This window comes from Myodes glareolus, chromosome 7, assembly GCF_982192425.1.
Source record: "Myodes glareolus chromosome 7, mMyoGla1.1, whole genome shotgun sequence".
Lineage (NCBI taxonomy): Eukaryota > Metazoa > Chordata > Mammalia > Rodentia > Cricetidae > Myodes > Myodes glareolus.
In genome coordinates this window covers 17,751,634-17,765,285 of record NC_142032.1, presented here as the reverse complement: position 1 = coordinate 17,765,285, position 13,652 = coordinate 17,751,634, and the positions used below count along the sequence as shown (strand labels likewise).

At 44.3% G+C, this 13,652-nt stretch overlaps 1 protein-coding gene across 1 annotated transcript in view; it reads right to left on the bottom strand.

Moving 5' to 3' along the window:
- The window catches only part of Pkd2l1 (polycystin 2 like 1, transient receptor potential cation channel), a 36,644-nt gene extending 23,314 nt beyond the window's left edge, over window positions 1-13,330 (bottom strand). The window contains exons 1-2 of the mRNA XM_048438970.3: window positions 13,002-13,330; window positions 12,450-12,563 (exon numbers count right to left, since the gene is read on the bottom strand). Of these exons, the coding sequence (XP_048294927.3) occupies window positions 12,450-12,563; window positions 13,002-13,227 (340 nt within the window). The 5' untranslated portion in view covers window positions 13,228-13,330. The remainder of the gene's footprint in view (window positions 1-12,449; window positions 12,564-13,001) is intronic.
- Window positions 13,331-13,652: the final 322 nt, after the last annotated feature.

Here is a 13,652-nt window from a genome sequence, read left to right as displayed (position 1 = left end):
TCGCTTGTTTGTTTCCCAGCCACCCAGCAACTCAGACCCAAAATAATCACACAGAAACTATATTATTTAAAATGTTGTTTGGCCCATTAACTCTAGCTTCTTATTGGCTAATGCTTACATATTAATTTAACCCATTTCTAGTATTCTGTGTATTGCCATGTGGCTTACTGGGTAAAGTTCCAGCATCTGTCTCCAGTGGGGCTACATGACTTCTCTCCCACTCTGCCCTTTTTTTTCCCAGCATTTAGTTTAGTTTTCCCTGCCTACCTCTCTTCTACCCTATCAAGCCAAACCAGTTACTTTATTAACAAATGGTATTCACAGCATACAGAAGGGAATCCCACATCACCTCCCTTTTTCTGTTTAAATAAAAAGGAAGGTTTTAAGTTCAACAAGGCAGTTATCAAGCAAGAATTATAGTTACAATATTTAAATCTACTGTATCTTTTATCAAAACTAAGAAAACTATAACTATCAATTCTTCAATTCCATCAAAGACTCCAGAAGGATGTAATATTACCTAAGTAAACAGGAAATGTATTGTAAGCAACTTCTAAAACTCTAGAATTGACAGATACATCTTGCTGCCTGGATAGTCAATCAAAGTTCTTCTGTACAGTTGGGGCATCCATCTTCAGCCCACTGGCCCATAGTATCTAGTGGACTTTTCCATAAAGCAGGAAATTTCAAAGACAGTTCCGCCTATATTGACAGTTTGTCAGTTACTTTCTTCTGTGTCCTGCAGAATGTCTGGCAGGCTCTTTCATGATGCAGGAACCCCAAAGGACTGTCTCACCTTTAAGCAAGTTCAGCATTCATTTCTCTGTGGATCTTCCATGTCCCATTCATCAAGCAGTCCAAGCAAGAGCAGTTTCTTGCCTTAATGGCTAACCAGTGTCATAAGGAGCCTCTTCAAAGCCCATCTTCCTCTTGAAGTAGATTGGTGCTGCCAGAAGCAGGTGTGTCTCATTGTCATGAAAAGTCCTAAATTCTTAAAACACTTTAAATGTCATATTTTATAGTCTTTGAAAGATTTGAAGAATCCCTATCCATCTGAAATACATCTCTGTACATCTAGAAAATCTAACTAACATGACTACAAGCTTGACTATTAGAGATGACTCTCTATTAACCTATATTTCTTAATTATACATTACATTTTAAAATGAGCTGCACAATCGCAATACCTTAATCAAGAGCAGAAATATATATACATAATATAACAAAATTTACTTACAATTTTTATCAATAAACCAAGATCCATACCCATGCAAATCTCTATAGCATATCGCCCTTTAAAGAAACAATATTTGGGAATATGAGCATAGTTACTGTTAAGTTGGGAGCATAGCCCACAGCCCCTGGCCTGGGAGTTGCATTGTTTTGGTCCAAATCCCAGCATCCAGGTCCTGACCCCTCCCTGGGGAGTGTCAGGACCACTCCCACAGGGTATTTAAGTGAGCTCCCAGAGGAGAAACTCATGATTTTCGGGCCTGCATGGGCTCCCTGCTGTCCTGTTTCCCTGCCATGTGCTGGGCCACCTGAGAGCATCTTACTTAATAAAACAATAAGCATTTTGATTTGGTTTGATTTGACCTAATTGGATTTCTTGCGCCAGTGGAGCTGCCCTTTTCTTATTATTTTTACTTATCAGTTATTCTCCAAAATACTTCCTGCTTTTTGTTGGGCAAAGTAATTTTAGGGGTGTTCACAGTGACCTTTTGGGGTGTCTTGGTCCATCAAAACACATTAGTCTGGAATGAATCCACAGGTTCTCATTCTCTGTGGAAACAAAAGAAGAACCTCTTTTCCAAGCAACATATCCTTAGACCCAAATTTTGAATTCAAGATACCTTATATATATTATATATAATATTATATATTATATATATATATATAAAATGTTGACTTAGCTTAGCAGCCCATACAATGAAATGTCTCTCTGTACTTAGCTCATTCACAGTCAAAAAATTCAAAGAAAACACAATAATATACATAATCCAAACTGTCTTTGTATATCCCATCTTTTCCTGGCTTTTCTTACTCTATTAAACCACTTACTTCTTTTCATATTTTTTTCTTTTCTTTTCATTTTTCTTTTCTCTCCCAAGCATATGTACATTTATCCAACACTGTGACCCACTTGAAGGTCTTTTTAAAATCTGAATCTGTCTTTATTGTGTATCTATAATTATTTTCTGACCAGAAGTACTTCTTAAAATTCTAAGCCCTTATCTTCAAAGACCTCGAAAGAATGGTACTCGACTTCATACAGAAAAGCAAAAAGCCCAGGATAGACAAAACAATCATGTACAATAAAAGAACTTCTGGAGGCATCACAATCCCTAACTTCAAACTCTCCTACAAAGCTACAGTACTGAAAACAGCCTGGTATTGGCTGTAGCACTCTGTTCACAAACCCCATTTAAATGCTTGGCCTCCTGAAAGAACCAGGGGGTGTACTGGCAGCAAGGCCCAGAAAGGTGGCGTTTCAAAATCACTCAGCTCTTTTTCTGCTACCGCTGAATCAGGAAAACCTCTCTTAAAGTAGCCATGCCATTAAGCCATGCTTAACTTCTGTTTTCTTTTCTTTTCTTTTTTCTGTGTGTGTGCCTAGAATTCCTTACCAAACTCTGTCAGTTTTAAGTGGATTTTAGTTGGCCTTGTGGGCCCCAATTTGTTGTAAGGAGGCCTCTTTCCTGAAATAACATTTAAACATCAGTTGAGGCCCGTCATCCAGGACTGCGAAACTAACTGAAGCCAGTCATGTGGCGTCACTTTAATGCTAGAAGCCCATGTCTTTATCATCTCCCTAACAAATGCGGAAATGCAAGTGATAAGTTACTACTGCATGCTTAATTTTTTTTTACATAATTCCTATAGGTATCTATCTACCTTCTTTGGATCCTTTTGGGCCTTTAGAACTTGATGCTTAGTTAGAGATAATTTACCCAGGGTTTTAACTTCCTACCCTGTAATCTACTCTGACAAAGCATCAAGTTATTCAACAAATAACAAACCCAGGCAGAGAGCCCACTCTGTTAGAAAAAGCAAGCAAGCAGGTGGCAGTGACTTTGGCCCACCCTAACAATGCTTCCTTGGACTTCAATGGATGTTGGCCTCTGAGGCCTGCAGGATTCCCAGGTCTTCCCCACATCTTTGTGCCCTCTTCTTGTCATGGTTCTGAGTTGGTCTTCCACCCATCACAACAGATGTCACTGTTGATGACAAGTCAGAGTACCTTGTTCCTTAAAGGCAGATGTGCCTGGTATATTTCACAGTCCTTAGCAGCCATCCTAGGGGCTAGTACATAATAAAACTTCATAAATGTTTGAGCGAATGAGTGTGAGTGGCCAGGATCTCATTCTTGTCTCATCCGCTTTCCCTTCTAGACTATGAGGTAATCTCATCTGACAAGCTGGGGAGTATCTTGGTGGCACAGCATATGCTAAGCAATCATAAGGTCCTGGGTTTAAACCCTAGCATTAAAAAAATGATAAATGCAATGTATGGAACCATAAATAACATCTGTACTTATATCTACTATAGCCTCTAAAAATAAAAACCAATTTATTTTTTTACTGAAAAGTTCAATATTGTGCTAGACTTTGCATGCCCCCGAGTCCTCAGCTTAGTAGAAGATTGTTCAATTCTTATATCAGCTTCTGTAGTCAGTGTGTCACAATCTGCTACTTTGGCTAAGGTGGAAGAAAATATGACCTTACACAATTATGTCATTGGGTAAGAGAAGCCCTTATAATCTCCCTGAAAAGGTCATAGAAAGCCCCAGGCTCCTCTAAGCACACCTTTAAGAGTCATTGCCCTTTTCCTTATTTCTGGGGCCAGAACCTCCACCCAGGACTGAGACATCACCCGAACATGACAGCTGCTGTCACCACCCAGAACACAAAGTTTCTTGTTGGAACTCTTCACCTGTGAACCTCATTTCATAGTCCAAAAGATCTTTCTACAGGCTAGCTTCCAACAGCCTGACGTCATTCACACTGACAAATCTATCTTCCCCATTGCTAGAATCCAGCTGAGACCGAGGCTAAGGTTAAGATGCCTGCAGCAGGCTACCTTTTCCCCTAGCATTCCAGCTACCAGGAATCTCCTGACCAAGAGCCTGCTGCTGTGACTCCCTGGGTGCCCAGATCTCTCTCTTTCTGGAATAAGGTTGCCAGACATCCGATATCAAAGGGTGCCTGTCTCCATTAGGGTTTCTGTTGCTGTGTTAAAATGCACCTTAGGGAGGAAAGAGTTCATATTGTTCTACAGCTTGCAGTCCATCATCCAGGGAAATCAGAGCAGAAGCTCAAGGCAGAGTTAGACAGAGCGGCATATGTAAAGGCCATGGAAAGATACTGCTTACTGGTTTGCTTCTCCAGGCTTGCTTTTCCCGCTTTCTTATAGCACCCAGGATCACCACCCAGCGGCGGCATCCCCTACATTGAGCTGGGTCTTTCTATATCAATCATTAATTCAAAACATGCACCACTGTCTTTCTCATGGGCCAGTCTAATCGGGGCATTTTCTCAGTTGAACTTCCTGCTTCCCAAATAACTCTTGATTGTGCCAAGCTGATACAAATTAGTCAGCACACCACCCTACCGCCCTCCCGATGCTGATATACACCCCTTTTTACCCCTTTTCCCTGTTGCCTGCTGGGGAATCAGAGACAGCCTGTCTGCAGACTCCTCTGAGATCTGTAAGAGGTTATCCCTACTCTGCCTCATGGGCCTGAATTCAGCAGAGTCCCTGCCATGATGTTTATTTATAGCACTGAGGCTGAACTCTCCTCAGAGCCTCCACCATGCAGCTGTCTGTCTGTCCGTAGTGCTAATAAATCTTTTAATGAATCTCTTTGGTTTGTTTTTTCTTTGAGAATTTATTTACTTCTATTTTATGTGTTTTGTCTGCACGTATGTCTAAGCACCACCCGCACTCGGTATGCGCAGGGGCCGGAAGAGGGCATCAGACACTCTGGAGCTAGAGTTACAGTTGTGAGCTGCATAATGTGGGAGCTGGGAGTTGAACCTCAGTCTTCTGGAAGAGCAGCCAGTGCTCTTGACCACTGAGCCATCTCTCCAGCCCTAATAAACCTTTTGACTCCAAAACTTAATCTGCCTCAGTGTCCCTCTTGAGTCCTAAACACCGGACCTTTCACTCATGAACCCAGTTCCCTGTGAGTTCACTGTTCAGCAGGGTAGAGGCAGAGCAAACACTCAGACTAGTGCCTTCTGAAACTAGCAACCTCTTTTCTTCCTGGCCTCTTCTACCACTGGGGCCAGAGCCTGATCTCACCTACAGCAGGCCAGACTATGGAGATCTCAGCACCTGCCTGACTTGCACCTTCATATAGAACAGCAACTGATACTCGTTGAGAGCCTGAGACAGACACTAAGCATCCTCTTTGTTTTCTACCAACCTCAGATAGGCAGGAATCAGCCTCCCATGAGTAAGTCATCGAGGCTCAAAGAGATTTAAGCATCCTAACCCATCTGGCTAATACCTGGTAGCACCATTACTTGAATCAGGTGACCCTATTCCAGGCCATCATAATAGACACACAAGGGCTCCCCTACAGATCCTAGTTGGATCTCCCACAAATATTCTATTTCTTTCATCATCAGTTCTAGAAATATGTTAAGAAAGACAATTTTTCCTAATATCCTGAGGATACAAGATTATTCCTGAACCATCATTCCCACTTAGAGTGATGGATTAGTGAACTGACTCAGCCGGCAGAGGATATTGCTGCTAAAGCCTGCCAGCCTGAGTTTGGTCCCTAGAACCCACTTGGTGGAAGGAGAGAACTGACTCTGGCGGGTTGTCCTCTTATCTCAACAGGTGCCCCCAAGAAAATAAATAGATGGATGGATGGATGGAGATAGGTAGATAGATAGATAGATAGATAGATAGACAGACAGACAGACAGACATAGGTAGATGTTTTTAAAAAGACAGAGTGAGGCGAGGCAGACACACTCTTCTACAGCCAGCAGGGACAAGGGGCAGTCGGTCCATATTCATTTATGGGAAAACAAGAGTCATGAAAGGCTGTGGTTTTTATACTCCTTCCCAACTCCATGGTAACCAGATCCAGTCTAGGTCATGGCTCAGAGACTCATGTATATAGGGGCAGTCCCAGGTGTACCTTTGAGATAACAAAAATGTTTTCTAAAACAAACAGTCATTGTTTCTACACAAAGACCTTCAGTGTTTCCTCCATCAACAAAAGGCCACAGCCATCCTTCCGAGAAGACAAAGGCCTGGAAACTCTTTCATAAATATCACGATAGGAGGTGGGGAGACAGAGGGTGGGCAGGGCCATCATTCACCTCCCTGTATGTCTCTGCTGGATAATACTTATGACAGGAGTGACTCCATTAAAATGAGCCTTTCTGAATGGCCAATCAATCCTGCACTATTCACAACGACATTCTCCTAATCTTTTGGCATGGAAATAATGATATCTATCCCTTACAGAATTGCTGTCATGATCAAGTGAGGTCATAGGTGTAAATGCTCTTTGGGGACTTCCAGGGCTACATAATGGCATTATGAGGGGATTGGTGGCTCCAAGTCGCCTGACTAAGAATAGCTCTGGTTGGCCAAATGAGTCACCAGATAGCCATCAAGTTGCTAGAGGAAAAGATAAGGGAGAGGGCATAAGGTCAGCCTGGCTGCCTGCAGCAGTTAGTTCACTAGGGCTCAACTCAGGCCCAACTGCTATGCAGGCCATGTACAACTTCATAGGCTATTCTTCCCACTGCCAGGATTCTAGTTTCTGAAATGAAGGCCCTAGTAGGTGGTTCCTGCCATGGGTCTAACAATTCTTCATTCCTAAAACCCTTCTCTCCTCACAGCAAAATCTGTCTTTTGCAATTTGTACAAAAAATTCATGACTCACAAAGACAGCATAAGAAGGCCCCCCACTACAAATCAAAGACAAGAAAATTAAGGCCGATTGTTGCATCATTTTATCCCTACGTAACACTAAAAATTATGAATGAGAATATCCAATTTTGATGGAATCTTATACTGGTGTGATCTTATAGCCATAGTGTTGTAATAAATACGTGTTATATTTAACAGAGGCCAACACACAGCACCAAGAAGATATCCCCATCTTTGGGCTTAATCTCCTCAGAAGTGACCAAGGAACAAATCTAACAAAAGCAAGAGAAGACAACAGGTATGGACATATTTACCCATAATCAATACTCCAGTAATAAGAGGAAATTGAAATGAACTGGGATGTAATTGTGATCATAAAATTAAAACATATCAACTACTCAGAAAGAGAGTATTGCTGCTGGAAATATATATGAAAAGTGTAATATACATGTGTGTAAAGTGTATATATGTGTGGATAAACGTTGGTAGTACAAAAATCCTTTGAAATGCCTTTGATCAGGGTGGAGGTGAATTCTAAACAAGAATGTCTCTTGGTGACTTCACCTTGTATTTTCAGTGTAGCAATAGAAGAAAGGAAGGTAGATAGCAGCAGCCTCTTAGAATTTTACTTCTGCTTGGGTAGGGAAGGGAGCTGACTCCAACCAGATGACGATGGGAAAGTGCTTGTTCACAAGAAACAACACTTCCTAATCAACGAGGCAGAAGGTGGACCATGTCGATAAAGTAACATCTGCGCCAACTACCCACTGTACTCACCCCAAACCTCAGCCTTGGTGAAGGACCACCAGCTGCTGAATTGACTTCCTGCTTCTTCCTCTCACTTCCTGTCTCCAGGGAAACTCTTTGACACACTGAAACTTTTTCTTGTTTATGAAAGGGGAGTAAAAATTGAACTCGTTTTGCAGAACACTTGGAAGCAGTTGCTCCAGAAACTGATCAGCAAAACCCAGTTGTTTCTGCTCTCACCAGCGGTGGTGGTAAACTGAAGCCCTCTAGAGCAACTGCTAACTTAAACTCTGGAGTCTCCAGAATGATCCTCAACTGATGCTGTCCCTGGTGGAACCAAATACAACATTTAAAGGCATTTCCATAGGTATTATTTCTTTATTTTTTATCTTATGTGAAGTTTTGCTAACAAGTATGTAAAGAAGCATATGCATGTGATCCCTGTGGAGGGAATCAGATTCCCTGGACTGGAGTTACAGACAGGCATGTAACTATGAGCAACCATGTGGATGTTGGGAATCAAACCTGGTCCTCTTCAAGAGCTGCCAGGTTCTTAACTGCTGAGCCATCTCTCCAATCCCCTTCTTCATTTTTAAATTGACAGCCAATACTTGCATGACCATGTGGAGCAATGTGATGTTTCCTTACCATTCTATGCTATGCATGCTGACCCAATAAAATGAATCAAGACAGTCATTACCTCCAATACTCATCATTTTTTATTGTTAAAAAAACTGTTTAAACCTCTTCTTTTTTAGTTATTTAAAAGTTTCTAGTGCTTTCTAATGAACCATAAAGGTGATCTTTGTTGGACTACTCACTATGAAGTCCAGGTTAGCCTCAAACTCAAGTGATTTGCCAACCCCTGCCTCTCAAATGCTGGAATTAAAGGTGTGTACTAATATTTCTGTCCTAATAAAGGTTACATTTAATACATTTAAAAAAGTAAGGTTCAGGGATATAGATCAGCATGGGGAATTTGCCTAGCATGGATGAGGTCCTGAGCTCAGGATTCAGTACTGTAAACAGCAATACAAAACTCTGAGCACAGTGCCCAGACTTGTCTTCCCAGTACTCAGGAGAGAAAGGCAGGATTGGGTGTTCAGAGCTAACCTGGGCTACCTGTTTTCACAAACAAACAACAGCAAACTAACTGAATAAACTGATAAAGGCAGATTTTTCATTTCATTTTCTAGTTTTTGGTTTTTTTAAAAGATTTATTTATTTATTATGTATACAACATTTCTTCCATGTATGCTTGCAGGCCAGAAGAGGGCATCAGACCTTATTACAGATGGTTGTGAGCCACCATGTGGTTACTGGGAATTGAACTCAGGACCTCTGGAAGAACAGTCAGTGCTCTTAACCTCTGAGCCATCTCTCCAGCCCCCTCTAGTTTTTGTTTTAATACAAGATCTCTTTATGTAGTTCTGGCTGTCCTGGAACTCCCTATATAGAATAGACTGACCTCAAATTCACAGATATCCTCTTGTCTCCCAGTATTAGGATTAAATGTGTATGCAACCATACCCAACCTGATTTTGTTGTGTTTTGTTTTTGTTGTTTGTTTTTTTAAGCAGTTTAGGTTCACTGTGAAATTGAACACAAGGTACAGAGTTTCCCAGCCTCCTCTGACCCCCTGTAAACACAGCCATTCCTGTATGAAAATCCCAGGCGGAAAGACACAGCGGTTATACAATGCACCTGACACTGCAGCTGGCATGGGCAGACCACCTGGAGTCCTTTAGCGATCCTCTGTGTTTATCTCTCTACCTTCAACCCCAGGCAACCGCTGCCAGCTCTTAGTCTCTTCCAGAATGCCACATAGTTGGAATCATGCATTATATAACCTTTTCACACTGGCTTCTTTAAAGATTTTTGTTTTCATTTCTTTTTAAATTAGGGCTAGGGGGACCAGGGGAAAGTATTGTAATTCCACTAGAGAATACAGAGATAAATTCTTTCCAGAGATCGAATGGTGCTCCTCCTGCATGGTAGCTCCAGAAGTAATTTTGTTATAATGTATAAAACGGCAGGTTTGTAAAAAGGAAGTTGAGATGAATTACCCTTCAGATAAATTTTACCAGAAGACTCAGCATCATGACCTGAGGTGGGAGAGCAAGGCTTCAGGTCTATAGAAGCACTCCACGAGGAAAGAGAAATACATCATAGCCATAGGCAGCCAAGAAAATAGGGGTAGCGCAGTGGGAGAGACAGGAGAGTCAGTCCTTCCGTTTAGAAAAAGCTAAAAGGTTTTCAGGGGGGTGTATGTGTAAGTTCCGTGTCGTGTGGCTTCTGTGGGGATAAGAGTCACAGTTCAGGGTTGTCCTGTGCTTGGGCAGTAAGAAGTGCAGAAAACTGATAGCTGCATCCAAGAGGGAGAGAACTCAGCTCTGTGAGAGCTGCCATGTCGTAACATCCCTCTTACAACAGGAGTAATGATGCCACAGGGTACAGCGCCACTCAGATGCCCCTTGGTACATTTCTTCCAGTAAAGGGCATTAAACCGATCAGGGCTGAGCTTGGGCAACACATGGTGAGCTCTCTGAAACTGTCACAACATGTCAGGCTGAGCAAATGGCCCGTATGAAGGCCACATAACCCTGACTGTAGGATCAGGGGAGACTGAGACTCAAAGAAACTGAGCCACTAGTTCAAGGTCCCCCAGATGAGCCCAAACCTGCGAAATCAGAACCCAGACTTGAATCTCTACATAAGCCACCCTTGGTCACTATGTGGCCATGAATCCTTTCAGAAAAAAAAAAAGAAATTCCTGAGCTTGGAGAGCAGGCTGCTTAAGAACAAATATGTCACACACAGTCATTCTAGCACTTGGGGGCTACCGCCTTAGACAGTGCAGAAAGATCTAGAAGTGAGGATAGCTCCTGGAGAAGAAAGGCACCTACATGACTTCTGTTCGATGTCAGACACAGAGAAGGAGGCTCCATAAATGAAAGAAAGTAGAGCTATCCACAGAATTGGCTTCCCATGGGACAATAAAATCCTCGTGGGTATCCCCAGGGTGGGACTGGTGGGGTACCACACAGAACCCTACGGGAGGAATCCTGATGAAGTGATATTGAATTCTCTGTATCTTAAACCTGCACTGTCTGAATCCTCCTCCAGTATTCTCCAAGTCAGTGAGCTCTACTCTCTAGGATTCTCCACTAGGAAGTGAGCTTGGCCTGGACCGCTGGCCTACATCAGAACCATAAGCTCACAAGAAAACAGGCGGACACAGTTCAAGCTCCCACCCTTCCAGCCCCATACCCAGGAGTCGGAAGGATTCACTGTGACTCTGGAGGACTGGCAAGCGCTAACCCTGTTCAAAGCTGGTGTGACTTGGTGACAATTATCTGCAGGGAAAGGCTTTATTTGCGAGCATTGGCAGCTGTCACGGGTATAAGGAGGGGAGGAACCTCCAGAAAACACATCAACAAGTCAGTCTCTGGTAGTCAGCAACTCAAAGGGCTTGAATGGGACCCACGGCCCTTGTTCCATCATCTCTGCCTCACAATGCACTGCTTGCTGTCGGAGGGAAATGCTCTGAGCAGCACAGGGGAGACCCAAGAAAGTAGTACATCTACTCAACCACCAAAGGGATGCACTATTGGTGGCGGGCACAGATGACGGTTCCCATCATGCATCACCTGCACTATCAGTCCTTCCTGTTCACTTGCCAGTGATTTGTGCATTCTGAAAAGCAGAATGCCAGCTACAGGTCGGATGCCAAAGAGTTAGAGAGGTGCTGCAGTCGGGGGATAGCAAGCTGCAGCTTTGATCAACACGCTGAACACAGCTGCAGGAGGCAAACCACGCTTGATGTGCAGCTCTTAACTGAATGCAGCACCGATTTCCTTGCCACAGGCCAAACAGTCTGTGTGCCCCAGCTTTCTCATCTTGAAAGCTCTTTGACGCCATCTTTCACAGTCTACATTTATGGTTTTTCTGCTAGGATTCAGGCATCTGTCCTGGCCTACTCTGGGGTCCTGACGGGATACGTCCTCAGCGGCAGCCACTGAGAGCACCCCCTGTTTCCTTTTAAAAGGTGGGCCTTGCCCACTTCCCATCTCTGCCCCTCTCTCTGCTCCCTTTCTGCCCCTTCTTTGCCCCCCTCCCTGCCTCCTCTTTGCCCCCCTCTCTGCCTCCCTCTCTGCCTCTTTCTCTGCCCTTTCTCTCTCTTCCAATAAACCTCCCTTGTGAGCCCTATTTCGTGGCATGACTTCTCTTCCTGGTGTTTTTAAACAAATTACAACACTTTATGCTTACTTCTCTGAACCTGGACACCAAAACTCACCAGCTAGTGCCCGGCAGAGACTGCCCCAGCTGCCCGGGTGGAGCAGGCTTTCCCACAGGGCGCTGCCTCACCCCTGAACCTCAGCCCTCTTCTCAGGAACCCCCTAAGACCTGAATCATTTTCTTCCTGCCCCTAAAGATACATGGATCAGATGTTATACAATAATGAACCACACAAAACCCACTAAACAGAAAGGGCTTAAGCGGCTCCCTCTCTCGACACACCAAGACTGTTGGTTCGGTAGTAGACACTTGATCTTGAAAATTGGGTTTCCCAGTAATTTGGGAGAAAGGTCCTTTCATTAACAACTTCTCTACCATCTGGGTTACCTCCGTTGAACTTGTAGTGTGAGAAGCCACCAGAGCTGTGTATTGGTGTGTACACAAAATTCCCAGGATCTACACAGTTCACATGGATGTTCAAGCATTGCCTGCATGCTTGTGTACAGACATGCCACACATGTGTGTCTCTCACAGGCAGATGCTCATAGGACAATGGCTACTCACACAGACAGATATCCACAAGGAACACGATGTACACCACAAGCTCCCTCAGGGTGGTCTTGACATAGAGTTCTCTATTCTCAGCTGTATTCTCAGTCAGGGTTGTTCCCCAGAGTCCTAAGGGTGTGAAAAGATGCTCAGAGTTCCCAGCAGCACATCTGTCCAGTTATTCATTCCTCCCTGTCCCTAGACCTCACCCCATCTCTACCCTGTTCTTTCCTGCCCATCCTATGACCCCTGGGAACTGGCTATTCCACCCGCACCCCTGCCTGCCCTCCTACAAAGCCCGTGGGAGACAAGGTGAGGACACTGGGTGGAAGAGAAGCAGTGAAGGGGGTGGGCATCTGCTCCAGGTGGGCCCCCCACCTCAGTCCCCCAGGCACCACACTCCTCCATACCCTCTGGGTCCCCAAGTGATGACAGAAATCTGACACAAACGAATTGTAGACGCCAAGATTTCTTCTTCTTTGGGTCATTTTTGTCCCCCCATCAAACTTGATGTGGTCCCTTTTCTGACTCCAACACCCGAGGAGACTCTGTCCTCACACCCAGTACCTCTGATGCTGTGGCAGATGTGGAAGCAGCAGCTGGACATCAGTGTTCTCCGTGTCTTCTGCTGGCCTCTGTCTCCAGGCTTCTTGGGTTGAGGCTGGGCGAGTGCCCCACTGGAGACAGTGCAGATCCTCAGGGTCCCATTTGGGGAAGGGGGGCTGCTGTAGGCAGGATTGTCCCAGGCTTCGCTCCCCAGTGTTTGCTGCTCCTGCCCTTTGAGACATTCCATAATATTCACAGTTAAGGAGGTTGCGGCTGACCTGGCACCACAGGTGCCCACTCTCACAGGAAACACGGGGACAAAAAGGCCCAGCCTGACTCTGACAACAGAGCCCAGGGAATGATGGCTGGGGCAGCTGCTCTCACTCAGCCTCTGCCTTCTGTCGGGTGGGGGAGTTGAGCTCACCTAGGGGAGGGAGCAGGAAGATGGTCATCAATCCTGTCAGATCCTCTCTCTCTCTCTCTCTCTCTCTCTCTCTCTCTCTCTCTCTCTCTCTCTCTCTCTCTCTGAGTCAGGGCACAAAAGGAAAGGAACTGTTAGGGATCTAGAATTGAGATTTAAAGATTTAAAGAGGGGAGAGAAAGAGGAGTGACGATGCTATACAGACAGAGTGGAGGGAGGGAGGCAGAGGGAAGTGCTAGGGTAAGATGGAG